Source organism: Pipra filicauda, unplaced genomic scaffold, assembly GCF_003945595.2.
Source record: "Pipra filicauda isolate LSUMZ 115617 unplaced genomic scaffold, ASM394559v2 scaffold83_size3615187_pilon, whole genome shotgun sequence".
Lineage (NCBI taxonomy): Eukaryota > Metazoa > Chordata > Aves > Passeriformes > Pipridae > Pipra > Pipra filicauda.
In genome coordinates, this window is record NW_024105020.1 from 1,485,546 (window position 1) to 1,505,211 (window position 19,666).

Sequence of the window (19,666 nt, forward strand, 5' to 3'; positions counted from 1 at the left end):
ACACATAGTGTCCACGCTTGGTTCCTCCATCTTTGGATTATATACGGGTATCAAGCAAGAAATATATGGTTTAGGGGCACCTTGAATTACCTTTTTCCACATTGGTTGCGTGCAGGGAACATTCTCAGGAACTTGGACGTCATAATAATCTGGATCAGAATAGATGATCTCCAGCATGGCCAATTCCCGTAGGTATTGGATGCCTTCTTCTGCGGTCCTCCACCTTCTTGAAGAACTCTTCAGGGACTCCTTAAATGGGTATTTCACTCTCACCGCGTGGAGGATTCGGAGCCAAAGGCTGGATGCCATTTTCTCCCTCCCCATTTCTTGTTCTATCACAGGGTCTCGAGCAATGGATCCCAATTGTCGTGCTTCATCACCTTCAATTACATGACTATCAGCTCCCTTGTCCCAGCATCGCACCAGCCAGGTGAGGACTTCTTCACCAGGCAAGCGCATATAATCTCTCCGTAAATCTCGAAGCTCTCTTGTGGTCAGTGATTGTGTAATTTCGCTTTCTCGCATTATTTCTTGTCCATCTCTCCCACGTAGAATCTTTTCCACCTCTCTCTTTACTCTTCCACTCCTACGTGGGACTGCTCCCGCTTCCTCCCTATATCTCTCATGTGGAGGTAGAGACTGGGCATGCCGTGGGGATAAGCTTCTATATTGTTCACGCTGTGGAGATGGATTTCTACGCCGTTCATACCGTGGGGATGGACTCCTACGCCGTTCACGCCGCGGAGATGGACTTCTGCGCCGTTCACGCCGCGGAGATGGACTTCTATGCCATTCATGCCATGGGGATGGACTCCTGCGTCGTTCGCGATACCCCGCGGGTGGAGGTAGTGAGTAATCTTTCGCGTGCTGAGATAAGGGCCTCCTCCTCCAGTCATTCACACCTCCAAGCGAAGGTTGGGTCTGGAGGGGTAGGGATAATTCCCGCTCCAATTGAGGGGGATGCTTTGGCTCCTTCTTTGCGTCTTTTGTAACACTGAATGTGTAGTCAGGATATAAATCATCAAGCGACAATATACCACCGGCCATTTGTACTGTTGCTTTCTTTTCTCTTGATGCTATTCTGTATTCCTTTGGGCGTGCCCCTAGTTCCTTTGGACGTGCTCCTTCCCGTGTAGCCGTTTCTTTCTCTCTGGTAGCTACTTCTTCTCTTCCAATCGCTCCTTCCTCAGTCACAACCACTTCTTCCTCTCTCGCAGTCGCGCCTTCATCACTTGCTGTTGCTCCTTCTCCCATTGCTGCCGCTCCTTCATCTACTACATCCTCTGTTCCTTCTTCTTCTTCTTCTTCTTCTTCCCTTTCTTCTGTGCGTTCTGGTTGCGGAGATGGATCCGTAAGTTCCTTGATCTCCCTTACCCACGTCTTCTTCTTCTCCATAGGGGCAATGATGACCTTCCGGTTCTTAGCTTGAGTCCCGGTTCTAGTGGACTTAGTAGAAATGGCATTGACTTCAAGTTGTGTTTGGACCCCAACATCTGTAGACCTAATAGGGACATCACTGGGTTCAAGTGGCATGGTTTGGGTCTCTGTGTCGACCTTAACCCTTTGAAGGTGGTCTATGGTAGCTCGATAAGCATTAGCCAGGCCCCAGCACAAAGCGGAGAATTGCATATTTGGATCTTTGTAGGAAAAACACCCTTCTGCCAAACAGTGGGCCATCTCACCAGAATCAAACATTTGTTCTGGTGTGAACTCCCAGTTAATGGGGGGTGACACATGTCCTACTAATCTACCGAAATCTCCCCAAGCTCCATGCCACCCGGGGACTGGCCTGTCTGCAGCCCTTTCCAAAGTTCCAGCGAGTCCCTTTGAGGTGTGATCTTTCCTACAAGAGGGAAAGCAACGGAACCCCATTCTTCCAAGTTTAAGGAGCACTTCCAGTACCTTTATCAATGACAGTACTGTTGCAATAAGATTTATATAGTAATTAGAGCCGATTTTAACCATGGGGATCTCCTTTACCAAACCTTCGATGTCAAAATTAAAGGATGGAAGCAATTCGTTCCATCCATCCTCAAGGTCTGGACGTCTCCCTATAGAGTAGCCTAACACAGGTGTAAAGATGGCTAGAATTATAAGACAAATTAATGAAATAGCCATTGTTTTTGTTATTATTTCTTCTTGTTCTTAAAACAACCCTTTGTTTATATAAACAAAGCTTCCTTGGCTGCTTTCCCAGACCTGTTCCCAAAACAATAGATTGGTTGCAAAACAACACCGAGCTTGGCTGTCTTCCCGGAAAATGTTTATCAAAACAAGCCAAACTTAACCAAAATATCCCACTTCTGACACCAAGAATGTTGTGCAAGTTTCGAGCTGGCTTCCCGCCAAGTCCCCCGAAACTCGACAACGAGGACCCGCCTCCCAGAGAGGGAAAAGAGAAAACAGAAACAAGCAGCCAAAGCTATAGCAAAAATATGTATATATATATATATATATATGTTTTATATATGAGACAGATACACAAAAGGAGAATACCACACACCGGGGGGGGGGGAAGGGGGGGAAGGGAAGGGAGAAGGACAAAAAGGGGCAAGGACCGCACAAGTCAAACAACCAGCCGAAGGCAAATTAGCAAAAATCTCACCACTTCCCTTTGAACAGGCAGGATGGCTAGACACGGCCCTTGGCTCTCCCCTCACGGGTGGCAGATAACAGCAGTCACTGTAGGCCTCGGCTCCAGATAAGCCCGACCGAAACAGGGACCCACCGTTCTCGAACCTCGCCGGAAAGGAAGAGAGCGAACTATCTTATCCATGCCTTATTTATACCCTAGGTTACGTAAAGGAATAGCATGGAATACTTCCTTGGTCACCTTCCTAGTTCCTTCCTGGTTACAAGCTGGTTTCCAGGAAGGCCTAGACTGAAACCACCACAACCATGAAAACTCCTGCTGCTTCAGACAACCTTGAAAAGGAAGCAGCATGCCATTTGCTCATGGTGATGCACACAAAACAATGGATTGGCTCCAGAAATACCAAGCTACTTCCAAGCAGTTTGATATAGGCACATGCTTCTAACTTTTCCTTTCACAATTAGACAAGATACCATTTCTTGCCATTACCATCTGGTCATGTTTCAGAACTGGCCATTTTCCACTCTCTGCAGGAAACCCAGCCCAAGCACAGTCTTTGATAGATTCTCAGTAAATTTCTATGTGCATAGTTAGAGACACAGAATGAGAACTTCTGGTTTTCAGAGTAGCAGCACATTCTAGAACTTTCAGTTCTCAAAAAATCTGAAATATTTTCAGTTTCCTGACCATTACAAGAGACTAAGTTTTTTTTAAAAAACAAACAAACAAACAAAGAGCAGATATCACAGAATTATTCAACAAATGTCTAAAAAGTCATTTATTGAACACACGTGGTACCAACGGTTCAGCTGAAACACATTAAGTGTTGTGAGTTTTAAATATACCTGCTATGTCATGTATTATCCCAACTCCTTAAAGAAACAAGGATAAGGCCTTTTGCTCAGAAGGGGACCTCAAGGCTTGCACAGTGCAGGCTTTCCTGCAGCAATGAGGAAGTCAGACACTCATGGAGAAGTAACAAGAACAGAAAGACTAGGAAAATTCTGATGATAGAAACAGATTTTTAATATATCAACTGCAGTTTCAATTTTTAAAAATGGACCTCATAGCTGCTTCTTCATATAACATTCATGTGGACTGTGACTATTTAATTGTGTACCACCATCACCATAACATTTACTTCTCGTATCTAATGAAGGCTAACACAACAAATTGGGTCACTGTCAAAAATCCAGAACAGAGATAAAGCTGCACAGAGTTTTTCTTTTAAGGTGTAATTTAAGGAAGGAATGACTATTTCTTACATCTCAAAGAAAACATTTAGTTTGTAATATAAAGACTTTGTGCAAGAAACATCACAATTCAGAATTACCTTCTCAATATTATTTTAATAGGCGCTTCTTAACTCCCCTTTGCTGCAGAATTGTTCGAAGTTAACGGCAATAAATACACTTAAGAATAAGATACCTTTTTCCTGAATGGCATTTGATAGCGCACTTTTTTCCAGAATCTTGTATTTGCTGAACATGATTTTTCCGAGAAGTCACCTTTCCATTGGATAGCTCCATGTTTTTGCTTAATGTATCTGATTGATTCTGGCATGCTTGTGTAGTCCTGTATTTCATCCATTTCTATAAGAATCACTTGAATCCCATCACGGATGAGTGCATTATACATAGCTAGCTGTTGTTCAGAGGTGTCTTCTAGCAGGCAGCAACTAGATGTTTCTGATCCCAAAATAATCATCAGTCTTCTGCTTTGCTTAAGGGTTTCATCAGCAACGCTGACTACAGCTGTAAGTAATAAAGGAATGATCAAAGTTTCCATAGAAACTTTACAACTGATGTAATATACTTCTTAGTTTTAAAATTACACATATGTGAAGCTCAGAGGACTGGTAGGTTTAAGATCTTCACGCTGTCATTCATGATTCATGATCCACTGTATGACATAGCTGACAAAAAATTAGTTTTCTTCAACACCCAGTAGGAGATATCATTGAAAAAACCTCAACAATATTATTAATGCTGTTGAATCCTAATTTGTTCATCAATAAAAAGAAAGTGCAGACCCTCATAACACTGAAACAAAAATTTTCAGTAAGGAAAAAAAAAGAAAAAGAAATAAATTGTCTATTGGACAGATTATCCATTAAAAAATAAACAAATACAGCTTTCTTTTCAAAAGATATAGGTTTTCATTGCATAGATAAACTTCGAACCTGAGAACAATGTCCCAAAAGACAACTTTAACTCTACTAATTAAAGCATACCTTCTCCAGGTAAATCATCTCTTCCAAATATGAAGAGATTATATCCACATTGTTTTTCTAAAACATCTGGGAGTATTCTACGAACAAAGGTCTCCAGACAATAGAAACTTTTGCCTTCACTGCTTTTTGCATGCAGGACATATGCATCGTAAGTTTTCCCATCTAAAACAAACACAAACATTTCTATTAAAAAACTAAAACTGAAATGCCTTTATTGCAAAGTTCCATTTTGGTGTGTTTAAAAATAATAATGGGGGGCTGATTTCACCTATCTGACAGAATAACTTCAAATTACTAAAATGCTCTACAAATCAAAAGAAAGATGATCAGAATCTGACTTCCTTTCCAATCATGGGAAGGGAAGAGACAGAAGGGGAGCTGGATGCCAGTCCTGGGGCCTGCAGGAAGGAGCTCCCAACCCCAGAGGTGTGAGGACATTAAAAAATGCCCTCTTACAGGACTTTCTTCACCACGTCTCCTAAAGCAATTTCAACAGCAGTTATCTCCACTTCTGACTAACCATAAGAGAGGATGGAAAAATGACAATTTTTTTCTTGTAATAATTCTGTGGGGAAAAGGCACATAGAAGAAAAGGTGAGAAGGCAGCTGAAGTCTTGAGACTTAAAACTGCATAGTAAGGAGGACTGAAGTAAACAAACCAAAATCAGATTTAACTCATCAAGTTACTTTTTTTTTTTTTAAATTAGAACTCCATTTAAGTGTTCCAGAAAAACTGAACTTTTGACCAGAAGTTGAAATTACTTTTCTGTGAAAACATTTAGGACAGCCATGAGTAAACATTAACTACATCAGTGTATGTAATTCACTTTTAAGCTATGGGGAACTCCAGACAGACTAATTCTGAGCACTAATACAAAAAATACCTATGATGTTGTGCTTATTTCAAATTTTTCATACCTTAGTGTATTTGTCTACAGTACAGCAAACAAAAACATATAAGAAGAATCACAGAATTAGAAGAACACAGAACTAGTAGCAAATTTTCTCTTTGGCACGTAAACATCATAACTTACAGGATTTAGAAGGAAAGTGTGGGTAAAAGGGAGAAATTGCAAAACAAAACAAAAAAAACCCAACAAAATTAATCTCTGAGAAACTAGTCTGATTTTCAAAGTAGATATTTAATGCACATCTTTAAACAGTTAGTTTACAGGATGTAGCTCTGCTGACACCTATTGTTCATCATCAGAGTGACCATGTAGCTACATGTAAAGAAACTACAGAAAAGCAAAAAAAAAAAAACATGCTAATTTGGGAATGGCGTGTAATTCTTTTTGGCCTATCTCACCATGACTGTCTCCAATATTACAGCTATTACCTCAAGCATTATATATTTTACCCATATGACTGAAAAAATGCCCCCCAAAAATGTCTTTGTGTGTATCTGAAAATTCCTCATGAAAGGTCCACATACATTCTACAAAATAATCCCATTTTTGCTCAGAAGCAATGGCAAGTGAAAAAAATCAGTAGGATAATGACACTCACATACCTGGTCACATTCACATACCTTCCTTACTTGTAAGGGCACAGACAGAATTACGGTACCAAAGCACCAGATCAATCTTGAAAGTCTTGTAGATTATTAAAATAATAAATGCTAAAATTAACAAAGAGACAAGCCCTCCAGTCAGCCATCTTTGTATGTCAGGAACTGCACAAAAATATAAGGATATTGCTTTTTAAATGTTGAATTTGTCCAAACCTGATCTTTCACACAAATGCAATACAAATTTGAATATTATTCATTTATTTTATTCATATTTATTATTCATATTATGATATTAATATTATTCACATTATTTTTCATTTCTGTTTACCTGGGTTTTTAAATAATGATAAATACACTACTACAGTGATTCTTTCCCTATGCACAGGCACACGCATGTGTACTGCAAACTGTAATGCACCTGTCTTCTATTGAAATGATACACAAGAATTTGGTATCAAAACACCTTCTGGGGAAGTAAACACAATCACAGGCCTCAAAGATAAATATTTCTTACCTCTGTGCTTTAATATAATATAAGATGCAACCTGCCCAAAGGCATTTGAAGCTTGACAGACAAATGGTTGTTCATAATCTTCACTAGTCACTTCTGAAATTATTAGCTTCACAGAATGCATAGGGCGTCCATCGTTAGAGGTTTCTTCCCTGTCAAAAAGGTGACAAATAGAACCATAAACCACAGCCCTTTCTGGAATGGCTTCATCTCTAATATCCGCAGCACAACAATGATTATTTCCTTCTGCAAACGTCAACCACGCTTCACAACAGATGAGCAATTGCATTACATGAAAGGAACCCGAACAGTCGGACATTCATACTGACATTTAGCACACGTGTTGGAAAACATCAAGACACCAAGACATTACCTTATCTGGAGCTGGGTTTCCCCAAAGGAATATAAGCTTTCTATAGTTTAAAGGACAAAAATATACCTTATAAACCTAAGCAAACCATTGTTATAGACTTCTCTACCCCTGTAAGAGTAGATGGACAGAGAGATTCCACAGTGGGATATGACACAGAAAGAGGCCCTGGAACAAGGCATCACCTTGTGGTCAGCAGCTCTGGGACAAGGAGGACATCAAAGGTGGTGACATGCAGCAGACACCACCAATTCACAGTGTGATTCCAGCTACAGGGACTGGAGTCTAAACGGTGCTTCATCTCATGGATCAGAACAGACTTGTAACAGCTGGTTGTGTCAGGTTGCACCATTAAGAGACCCAGATTATCCCCCATACATTGTACAAGGGCATAAAACCACTCATACTAACTTTCAGTTAATTGTGTACTGTGATGTGTGACTGATGTGTGAACTAAACAAACTTTTAACCACCAGCAAAATGTGGGATACCACTACCTTGTTAATCGTAGACCTCAAATGTAAAATTAACTAACAAGTCCACTTTCTTTCCTGAAAACATAGTCTAGTTATCATTTAAAATGCAAAATAAAACATACCATAAAGGGCATATAAAGGACCACATGAATCACTTTCTAAGCAAAATGTTACAGTAATTTGAACACTGTAACAGGAATGAATAAATCAACATCACTAATGCAAAATACTAATGGTTGCAAAGATGACCATTTAAGCTCTAGGAAGTAAAAAAATAACATTGCTTTTACAATATCAATTCAGTAACCATGTGCTTCTGCAGTATGACCCAATTTTTTATGGCATTACAATTCTTTATGACAGTATAATATATTACTTTTATGCAGTGTTTTCTCCCTGTGAGCACCCAAATAATTCAGCCCTTTATTTCTCCCTTTGTTTTATGATGACTACTTTTTTCTCACAACTATATTCTTACTTTGAAGATATCATTCTCATTCCTTCATCAGTTTCTTGGTCATAGATAGTGCTTGAGAATTTACAAAAATTACCACATTTTTTTATTCGCAGAACCACCATGAGATAAGGGCTGATAAAAAACCTGCAGTTTTTAATTCCCAACCTCTAATATCTAAGAAAACTTCAGATTGCCTCTTGCTCCAATTTAAGTTGCTTTTCCAGTCAGGTATAATTTCTTCTCTCCTAACTAACTCCATTTAACCTGCTTTTCACCATCACGTTGTCTCTCTCTTGCCCTTCTCGTGCTTTGCTTGGTTCAAGTCCTCCCAAAACCCAACTCATCACTGGAAATTTGTCTTCCTTTTCTCACCCATCTAAGCTTCAGTACAAATGCCCCCAATGAAGTCTTCCATTAGCTCTTCAGCTGATTTCTGTTATATCTCTCTAACTCAAGGCTCTTAAACCTGGAAATCTCAATTTCTCCTGTAAAGCACAGGTTTGTCCTCTTGTGACCTTTCACAGAGGCAGATATGAAGGGAAAGGAGAACACAGAAAAAAGAGAGAGTCTGGAGATAATGTACCTGGACATGCCTGATCCAACCAAAAGAGGTCTCTGCCAGGTCAGAGCTTGCATTACTGTATTACAAGTATGAGATTGTAACAAAACACTTTTTTCCAAGTTTGGAAATTAAGACAGATTTTTTACAATGACCAAAAAAAGCACAATCTCATGTGAAGTCCATGTGCCTCCTATGTTTCAAGTTTTTATTTCAAAGCAGGAAGTGAATTGGGGAAGGCAAGCATTAGAGTTTTTAAAAAGAATGCTATTTAAAGCAAGGGGGAAATGTTGATTAATATTTTAGTGCCAAAGGGAGAAAGTTCCACTTTGGTTGCCAACACAGTATTTTCTGGTCTGAAAATATACTTACTCATAGGGACTTGCAAAAATTCTGCTCATGTAAAATACATCAATATACACACCGTTGCCCGTCCAAAACACTTCATACCCATCAGCACCTGTTGTATTGCAATCCACTGTAACCTGTGAGCCTATAAAATTGTGTTACAAAATAAAGAGTTAATTTCCATAGCCTAATTAAAGTCTCTACAAATCTCTATTTGTATATCAGTGTGGGAATTGTTCACTGATTCCCACACAGACCAGCTAAGGATGGTAACAGAAAAGTTACTCTAACAGAGGGTCTATATAGTCAGTGATCTGCAGATCCAGAAAGAGAATGGTAGGATGGAAAAGGCTGAATCCAGGAAGATGTCTCTCCCTGGGGCATCACTTTGTCTGAAGATTTGAGATGGATCTGTTCTTAGAATCTCTTCCAGAGTCATGGAAAGCAACAGATGTGACAGATAATCACTTGGGTTCTCTACAATTTTCTTGGCATCTGAGAAATTTCCCTAGGACTTTGTAAGCAACACACCTCGTTTGTTTCCCTCTCACCCCTCAACATTCCTCCTTTGGGAGATCAACAAAGAGAAATTGAGCTGGTTACTGAACTAGTTTTTTGGGGCTTTTTCTAAAAGACAAAAGAAAGAAAACACATAATAGGGCACTCCTTGAGTATAAATTTTCACTATTATACAAATTCATACTTTCTCATACAGAAAACTACTTACCAAGTTCCACTTCAATAGAGTTGTTTCTTGGGTAAGATATTTCTGGAGGTTTTTTTGGTTGGCTCACTAACCAAAAGAAAAAAAGTGCTTTTCAGAAAACCTTTAGGGCAGTTACAGTCTGTTCTACAGACTGGGTTGTCAGCAATTTTATGACAAACATCACTCAGTACTTAAAGTATCATATCTCAGGTAGTCATTACTTCTGACTTGAAGCTAAGCTGTTCTTCACTCTGTCTCTTCCAAAATGTAATGCCTCAAATCTCCACACACTCATGGTGGACTGGCTATTCCATGCCACAAAAATTCTGTAGTATTGCATGCACAGGTGCTGAGAAGAGTATGGGCAAATATCTGCTGCTCTACAGTCTGGATAGTCTGTCACCCAGCATCCCACAGATACAAACTGGAGCCAAGAACTTGTAGACCGCAGTTCATCTATTTTAGACTTCTACTATTCTAAGGGGGAAATTTAATTTTTGTACTCCAGTGAAAGGCCTTAAATTTCTTCCCACAGCCTTATCTATAAGGTAGAACAATACCAGTGACCCCTTTTAGATGTTTACAATTAAGACTACATATATGACACTCTCCAAGTGTACAGATTAACAAACATAAATCATAAAGCACCTCATTTGAGTCCCCTAGCAAAGTACACCATTGTCCCAAATATATCCTTCCCTTCCATTCTGAAAACGGGGTCTGCATTATTGTTTGAATTATATTTTAGTATAAACTTGCTCAGCTGGAGTCTTCAAAAACTACCGAGCTACCTTCAGTCACATATGGCAAAGGAGTGATATGATTTTATTTCTACTCAGTCGTAGAAGCCGAAATTCCACTAAGAGAGAAGTTCTAGGACCAGCTTTTAAGACCAGAATGATCATTTCATTTGATCCAACCTTATGTTCCTCAGATTTTGTTTATTCATATCACACAGACATATAAATATGATACATATTCCCACCATATGTTCACACACACTTATATACGTATATACGCACACAGACAAAACAGGCAAGCACAAAAAGAGACCATTAAATGGTAATACAATATATTAGTAAACCTTAAAATGTCTTTCATTAGCTGAAATATAAAAACAGTACTTGTATTGCTTGCCTTGGTATAGCACAGTCTTTTCAGTGATCCATTGCCAATCTCATGATGCTGTGCTAGCAAAGGATTTCATATCTTACACCTACACCATCTTTTATATTTTTTTGTTGTGCTGGTGACCCCCGACATAAATTGGGGTTTACTGAGCTACACATACAATATCAGAGATGAGACGTTCTTGTGCTGAGCAGCTTAAAACCAAAAGCAAAAGAGACAAAGGTTTGAAGGAAACAGATAGAACACACAGAGTAAAGACTCTGCCATTATTTGGGCTGGTTTAGTTCATTGCTCTTGCATTAAGAGAATAATGTAAAAGACAAAGAAGTAAGATGGGCAGGATAGAGGCTGCAGTAGAAAATATTGCACCACCAAGCCTTACAGGGCATCTGTTTAGGGACTTTGCCAGCTGGTCTGGGCAGCAGAGCTTTGATATACTGCAACTTTGACAGGAGAATGAATCTTCAACATGGTATCAACAACAGACAAAGTATAAATACCCTCAGTCAGCATTTATTTCCCTCACATTTAGGTGAAAACCAGTAGCCCTAAGCATGTCTATCCACAGATTAGGTCTTTCTGCTTTAGTCTATGAACACAAACACAGTTAAATTATTTACTTACCTTCTACAATCAGACTGACATCTCGTGAAATGTTATATTGTTTTCCATTGTAGTTACATGTTGTTTCACATGTATAGTTTCCTTGATCATGTACAGTCACATTGAAAATTATAAGATCACTGTTTGAGAAGGCAAATCTTTTCCCTTCCAGCAGCTGGCAGTCCTAAAAATGTATAGAGAACTCTGTTAATTCATATCACTGTATATTTCCATGATTTGTCTCTCTTTAATACAATCTGAAGTTTCAGTGGACCACAGCATTGGGATGGATGCCTTGCAGAGGAAGGGCAAGGGCAGTGGAATAAAAAGCACTGGCTGCTTCATTTCAGCTGAGTTTTTAATTCAAAGACACCCCAGTTCATTTCCTTTGGAAAACAACTTTCAATATTAGAGAAATAAGAAAGTAAAATGCAAGCGTCAGGATTTGTAGAAGTATTCATCCATTAAGAATCACTCAATAATTACACTTAATTTTTTAAGGAACCTAAATACTACTGGTATCATTTGGACTGCATGGGCCTGAGGCAGGAATTCCACAGAAGGCACTACATTCTTGTAACAGAAAGAGCCTTTAAATGGCTGTGAACCACATGAAATATAACAATTTAATAGAACAATATTGAGCACATAATGGATATCTCACACTAAATCTGTTTCCAATAAACTTACGAGTGTGTTTCGCTGGCAGGTAATCAAATGCCCCCTGGTGGATACGTGGGTCAACGGCGCTCCTACATCTAAGCAGAATTTCTACCCCCTTAATAAAAAAACCCGATGCACCTTTAAAGATAAAAAGTCTTAATCCTCTTGCAGTTTTTTTTAAATAATTTTATCTCCCTTTTACAATAAATCTTTAGTTTTTCTGCTCCAATTTTCGAAGATCAGTGATTTTTATTTTAAATAACGGACAGCTATGAGGCAGTACAAATCACCACATTCTCACCTTGTACCAACGAACAGGCTGAATATCCTTCTCATTCCTGAAATAATCCAAGTGTGGACACACAACCTTTGCAGATGATGATGTGAATATCACCTCCTCTACAGCAAATTTTTCATTTAAGCATAAACCATCAATCTTCTCAAAAACTGTTACTTTTGTACACATTTTCTTCCAGCTTGTCAAATTCCTGCAATTAACAGAACATAATTAAATTAACCTATTTGGCACATTCTGCAACTCAAAAATATACAGCATTATTTTTGGAGAAGAAAGAGAAGACCAGAACTTTAGAGTTTCTTTAATAGATTTATTTTTGCCTATAAGGAAGGAGAACCCAAAACTAGACTTAATTTCCCCAGTCTAAGTTAGTTTTTGTGAATGCACTATCTCTTCTTTATTAGTATTTCTCTTACTCTCAAAATTTGACTTGCTTTCTAAAAGTTACTCACTTTGAAACTCATTTCTGTAAAAATGTAATTTTTTTTTTAATTTTCACCTTATGACACATTCATAGTCTCCAGAATCTTCTAACATTGCAGGAAGAAACCAAATTAAATTCTTCTGCTGATGCACTCTAGACAGTTTGTCTCTAGGCACAGCTGTCTGGTTACCAACTTTATACCACGTTAAGTTGTAGCTCCCACTTTTCAAGCTCTTTTCCGGTGAACAGTTAACAGCAAGAGGCTGCCCGTCAGGCACAAGAATTTGCCCTGACATTGCATTGTAGGTTTCACATTTCTCTAAAAGAAAGAGATAAATATTAAAGAAAAACTCAAACACTCTACAAGAACATACTGAACTTATTTCCCGATTACATTTATGAAGTTAATTGGAGTTTTCACCTCCATTCTCAAGTCAACTACTAAAATACAATTTTAATTCCTTATCTTTACAACTGAGAGTATACAACTGTATACCCAGTGGTATACAGATACAGTTGTGTCACTGAAATGAAATACTGTTTTTTGAATGCAAAATTTACACTCAGTAGAATGTCTGTTCGCAGCAGACTTGCATGTTTAACTTCAGATGCAAACTACTAAAGTACATGTTTTTCCCCAGTCTGTTTCATGTGCATATAAACAAACACGCACATGCACACAAATTTCACATTTAAGGTCTTTATTTTTAACTTCACTTAACTGTAGTCAAAGTAATTCTTCAAAACAGACTATGCTTTTGATAGCCAAATGTCCTAAGAGGACAATGAAGTTAGAGATCGTGTTGCACAAACATTAGGTTTACAACGGAAATTTCAACTCACCCTTCATTTTATGAATTTTAAAGAGGAATTACTGCAATCACCAGTGAGCTCATTTTCTTTTCTTCTGACACAAACAGATTCATACAGGAAAAGAGCAATACCATGAGTTCGGCTTAGGGTTTTTTGGAGTTTCTTTTTGCAATATGACAAAAAGGGGGCCAACTCTGGATACCATGGTCCCATTTCTGAGTCTGTATTATATTTACTTAAATTTCCTTGCTTTGTTAGAATATAAGAACTGCCACAGAGTCATGCAGGCATCTGTCTAGCCCAAAATCCTGGCACTGATAACAACCAGTGCCAAATGTGCAAGAGTGGAGAATACAACAAATACAGTAATACTTTGTTTTCAGCCCCTTTCTCTCCTCTTATGTTCTGCATTAAAAACCATTCACTGGCTTTTATAATTTCTCTGGGTATCATGCGTTTCTTGTTATGAGGAATGGTAATTTTTCTCTCATCTGCCTAGTCTATGGTATTTACAATTTTATAGATCTTCATCCCATCTTGCCTCAGTTGTTTCTTTACCTCAGAGTTTCTTTTCTTTACCTCCTTCACTTAGTGACTTCTCATATGAAAGCCATCCCATGTCAGATGACACTGTCACTCATCTCTCTACCTTTTCTGAAATGATCTTTCTGAGATGGAATGATCAGAACTGAAGGGTTCAACAGGTACACATATACCATGGGGTAACAGAGTAGCATAATGAAGCTTTCTGCTTTCTACTCTGCTGCTTTCCAAAAATTCTGCTTTTCTGCTCACCACTGATGACAATTAATGATTCCAAAGAGCATCCAGAGACATCAAAGCAGCATTTTCCCAGGTGGTTATCAATTAACTTTATGCTCACATCACACACATACAGTACACATGCTTCTGCTACAGGTGCGTGACCCTTCCATGCCTCTTCACATCCAACTTGATTTACTTATCTATTTTAGTGACATTCTATCACTAAAATATTTGATATCCAGACACCCTCTTCATAGCGAACATCAGTTTTAACCATCAAAGCATAATTTTGTGTCATCCACAGTTTGCATCACCTCACCATAAATCTTTTCCAAATTACTTATCCAAACCTTGAATTACTCAGATATCTGTATCAAATGCCCCACAATAACTGTGATGGTTATGAAATGCTGTGGCCACAAGAACTGATAACACTTTTCTGCCACTAAATGCTAATAGTCTGGAATAGTGTCTCTAGCACATGCTAGAGACCATTCAGCTGGAAAGCAGATCTTCAGAGAACATTTGGGTCTTGGTGGACCACAAACTGATCATGAGCCACCAATGCTCCCTCTCATGGCAAAAAAAGGCTAAGTGTCCTGGAGTGCATTAGGACCTGCTAGATTTGAACTAACTGGAGAGAGTCCAGAACATAGCCACAAAAGTGACTAAGGGAAAGGAGCATCTCTCACTTGAGGAGAGAATGAAAGTGCAGGGACTCTTCAGCCTAGAGAAGAGAAGGTTTGAAGAGTGTTAGCCACCAGTGTGCTTGTAACAAATGTGGATAGAGCCTTTCCGAAATCTTCGTTTGCGAAGCCTAGCCATGATGAAATGGATCTTATCAATGTGTGTAAATACCTGATGGGAGGGAACGAAGAACAAAGAGACAGACTTTGCCAGCACTGCCCACTGAGAGGACAAGAGGCAATGAGAACAAACTGAAACACAAAACATTCAATCTGAACACAAGAAAAGACTTTTTTATTGTAAGGGTGATCAAACACTGGAACAAGTTGCCCAAAGAGGTCATGGAGTCTCCATTTGCAGAGATATTCAAAATCTAGCTGGACACAGTACTGGGCAACCTGCTCTAGCTGACCTTGGGGTATTGTCAGTGAGGTTGGACTACATGATCTCAAGAGTTCCTTTCCAACCTAAATGATTCTGTGATAAGATACTTCATGAAATAACACATATGTTTTAGAGGTCTCCACTCTTGGAACTGTTTAAAAGAACTCACTGGTATGCATGTAGATTTTACTTATACAGCCATTTTTACAGAAAGTTTATTACTTGAGTGAAAAAAAATAAGTTTCAGAACAAAACCTTCCATAGCCAATAAACTTACTTGCAATAATTAAAGACAGAAATGCTGTTGCAATATTACATGAAAACAGTGGTTTTGCTGTCATGTTTCCCTACAGAAATGGAAAGAAAACTTTCAATTAGTGGCTTCCAATATAAACTTCCACAATTTAAAATCAAATTTAATACAGGAATTACACAGTTAATTCAGGACACATGAAATACAGGAATTGTCTTTGACTTGTATTGAGCCTCTTACCTGCTTGTTTTACCTGACATCTCCTAATTATTACACGAGAAGAAAAAAGTGAGTAAATATTTCCTATTCAGCTTGTTAAGCACTCAAGGTTTTTTACATCTCTAGCACACTCCTTCCCACTTCTTGCTTTCCCAAGCTACACTGTTAGATTCTCTAACTGTCCCTGAGATGGAATCTGATTTCATATTTCTGAATACCTTTGCCACCCACTTCTGTACTGCCTCCAGTTATGCTACAGCCTGTCTGAAATGGGGAGGAGAGGACAGAACTTGCATACAGTCTTCAAAACATAGGTGCACTATGGATTTATAAGCTAAAACAATTATTGGGGTTTTTTTGATTTTTCCTAATAATTTCTAACCACTTCTTTGTTCTTTGAGGACTACTGACTATTGACCTGATATTTCCATGGGCCTATGAAGTGAAATTCCAAGACCTCGTCACTGAGTGCTAAGAATCAGATAAACCCAGTCAGCTGCTGAGCATGTGATGTTAGGATTTTGGCCATATGTTTTCATTTTAAATTTTCTTTATAGTTACCAAAAAAAAATTTCTTATGCTATTATTACCCAGCCATTCACTATCGTGACATCTTTCTGCCACTCTTTGCAATTTACACCTTCATGTTCTAGCCTGAATAGCTTTGTATTGTTGGCAAATTCTGCCACTGCAACAGTTTCCCTCTGTCTGGATCATTAAAAATACATGCTGAGCAGAAGATGCATTTGGGACTCCAGTGGTGATCTTCCTTCACTGGAAAATCTAAGCATTTATGTTTTACCTGCTTATTTATACAGTTGAGAATGATTATCAGGACTCTTTAGTAGTCTTCTGATCCATACTGTGATTGGAGAAGGATCTGTTAGTTGCATGCCTGTGTCAAGCTGTTCCTTAACTTGATCTGCCTTACTGTTTTTTTTCTATTCAGCCTACCACAGTGTTTTACAGCACTGTGAGAGGACAAATGCAACTGTTCAAACTAAAGGATGAGCAGGAGAACCCCATCCTGTTGTGAAGCATCTTTAGCTGATCACCATTTTCTACAATAGTAAAAGATGACACTTCCAGCTGTTGTGTCTTACTTCACCAAGCTGACTCAGAAGCGTGCCATACATTGAGTCATCCACACTGCTTCTTGCAGTGCCTGCTTGCTTTCTTCTCCTTTCTCTTTCCTCCTCCCTCATTGCAAATTTTCACTCAGATCACCAGGCATGTCTTTTCTTGCCTAGCTGTTAAAAGGAATGAGTCCCACAAGAATGATGAGCATAGAAATACATGAAACATTAAAATCACTGAAGGCAGGTTATGTATGTTTGTACAAAGCCTACAACTTTCTTCACTAATTGTGACAGACAGTAACTCTAAAAAATCTACAGTTTTTATTTTTGAAAAGATGAAAATATTATAATGGAAACAATTTAAAGATGACCAGGTAATTCCTTTATGACTTCTCTGAAATACTGTTTTTTCATAAATTCTGTTCTATTACAACATTACCTTACTCTAGTGTTCTGTCTCACATGAGCTCTCTTTTTGCCCTAGCAGTAGATTCAGCAGAGGCAGCAGTAGTATTTCGCCACATTCGGAAAGAAAGTTCCAGCATCCTGCTTCTCTATAATTTCTGTGTTCTTTCTAGCTGTTTATATTTATAACTTGCCCTTTTGTCAACATGGAGGACTTGCAAATATATATAGCCTTGTTTAAAACCATGCACACAAACTGCTTTGAGGAGACTCCTTCTTGTCTCCTACTTTTCACAGTGAGAAACTTCCCTTTCTGTGGAAGGTAGACACAACAGTAAAATTAGGCTCTGGTCTGTCCATGCATTCACATAATTAATGATGAAAATAACAAACGTATGACTGCAGAGTCAAGTGTAAATGTTTTTCCTACCACATTCGGCCATGATAAACAGGTAAATTTTTCCCTTTTTCCAGTCATTTTGTCCACATCTTGAGCTTGCAACCAGCCTGTGGAGTTTGCCCACTCATGACAAAATTCAGCTAGAGTTATCTTTGCCCAAATTTTCTGGAGGGGAAAAAAAATCCCAGGTATCTGGAGCCATGTCCATAACGTTTCACCCTGAAAGGAAATATTTTTATCAATTTAAGTTAAAAAAAAAAACAAAACATACCATAACCAACCAACCAAAAGAAGAGTCTGAAAGAGGTTTTTAATGATACATGCACCTGAATTATAATTACAACATCCACAAGAGCACATAGTAAGGTATAATTCTCATTAAAATCTGTCATTAAATTGGCATAGCCATCTTTTCCTCTGCTCTCTAGTCCTTTCGAAGTTGATCTACTCAATTTAGAAAAAAAAAATCTCCTCAGAACTTCAAAGTACTATGGATTTCACTGTTTTTGGCAAACTTGTGGCAGTTTTTCTTTGAATATCTTATTCAAAAGCACAGATATATTAAAACATACAACAGTCCTGTGTTGTATAAGAGAATGTGTATTGAGAGAACTAACAGCAAGTCAGAGTATCACACTATTTCTACTACATAAGCCCATAAACATTTAAAATTATAAAAAAAACCCACTATATATTCATATTACCTTAAACACTTCTATTAACTGCAAAGTATGCCATGCCTCTTCAAGAGAGATTAATCAAATGTCTCACTTTTGATCTAGAGAAAACGATTACAAATATTTCGTTGGACATACCTAGCCGGTGCAGAAGACCTTGGTTAGCCTCCCCCCACACCTCACTCCGGGATGTAGTTACAACACTGCGACTGTCACGGTAGCCGGTTTTCAGTGAAACGCTGGCATCCCTCAGCAGGTACGACAGGAAATCATTCTTCAATACCCTCCGTTTAAATTTTGACGAATTCCTGGAAACGTTGGAAGGGGCTGTAGCTCCTGGACGGTGCGGGAGCCGCCGGTCCCGGCAGGGTGCGGGGCGCCGGTGGGCTCGCAGGACGCCCGCCACAGTCAGGGGCCGAGATCCAGCTGCGGAGAACAGGCTCTTTCACGCTTTCTGTCAGGAAGCGAGCCACGGAAAGCGCTGACCTTTTACAACAGGTTTCACTCCCACTCCTAAACTGTCCCCAGCCCTCAGTTCGCCCAGATGGCACCATCTGGGGCTGAGCCACCTCCCAGCCACAAAAGCGGGTCGTCAGAGCGAAGTAGGAAGACCGGTGCAGCTCTACGAATCTCCTCCTCGGATTATCCCAGGCTGGCTGACGCCCTCCGCCCTGTTACACGGCTGACGGAGACAAGTCTCAGCCATCCTCCCCAGCCCTCCGCTGCCGCGGGCTGGGCTCAGCCTCCGCCCCAGGAAATCCTCCAAGTAAAGATTGCGAGATTTGAGGTGACTGGCTGTTGGTTGGTTGGTTTGGTTTGGTTTTTTTTGTTGGTTTGTGGTTTTTTGTGGTTTTTTGGGGGGTAGGACGGACAGCTGCAAACCTCCCTAGTCGAAGACACCGTACTCCTGGAAGACAAAGAGCCCCTCGAGACTATGGAGGCTGTTGGTGGGAGCATCTCAAGGACATCAGCTGATTTATTTGCTTATTCAATAGCCTGTTTTGGTAGCTTGGTCTGAGTTACCCAGACTGCCACCTGCCACTGAGATATTTGGCTCTGAAGCTTGAACTCACAGGTTTAGTCTCATTCAGCCCCTGAG

General features: G+C 39.2%; 1 protein-coding gene across 2 annotated transcripts; it reads right to left on the minus strand.

The window, feature by feature from the left end:
• Positions 1–2,969: 2,969 nt before the first annotated feature.
• On the minus strand, positions 2,970–19,254 carry LOC113986435 (interleukin-1 receptor-like 2). 2 transcript variants are annotated; one of them, XM_039390579.1, is made up of 12 exons: positions 18,706–19,254; positions 17,921–18,109; positions 15,812–15,881; positions 12,961–13,204; positions 12,465–12,651; positions 11,522–11,684; positions 9,788–9,853; positions 9,085–9,205; positions 6,854–7,002; positions 6,358–6,447; positions 4,827–4,988; positions 2,970–4,347 (listed from the first exon to the last, which is right to left on the minus strand). In XM_039390579.1, exons 2-12 carry the CDS (start codon positions 17,966–17,968, stop codon positions 4,007–4,009), a joined length of 1,641 nt encoding a protein of 546 aa, XP_039246513.1. In that variant the 5' UTR covers positions 17,969–18,109; positions 18,706–19,254; the 3' UTR covers positions 2,970–4,006. The 2 variants fall into 2 exon arrangements, with proteins under 2 accessions (XP_039246513.1, XP_039246512.1); XM_039390578.1 differs by having other exon boundaries at positions 6,358–6,501.
• Positions 19,255–19,666: the final 412 nt, after the last annotated feature.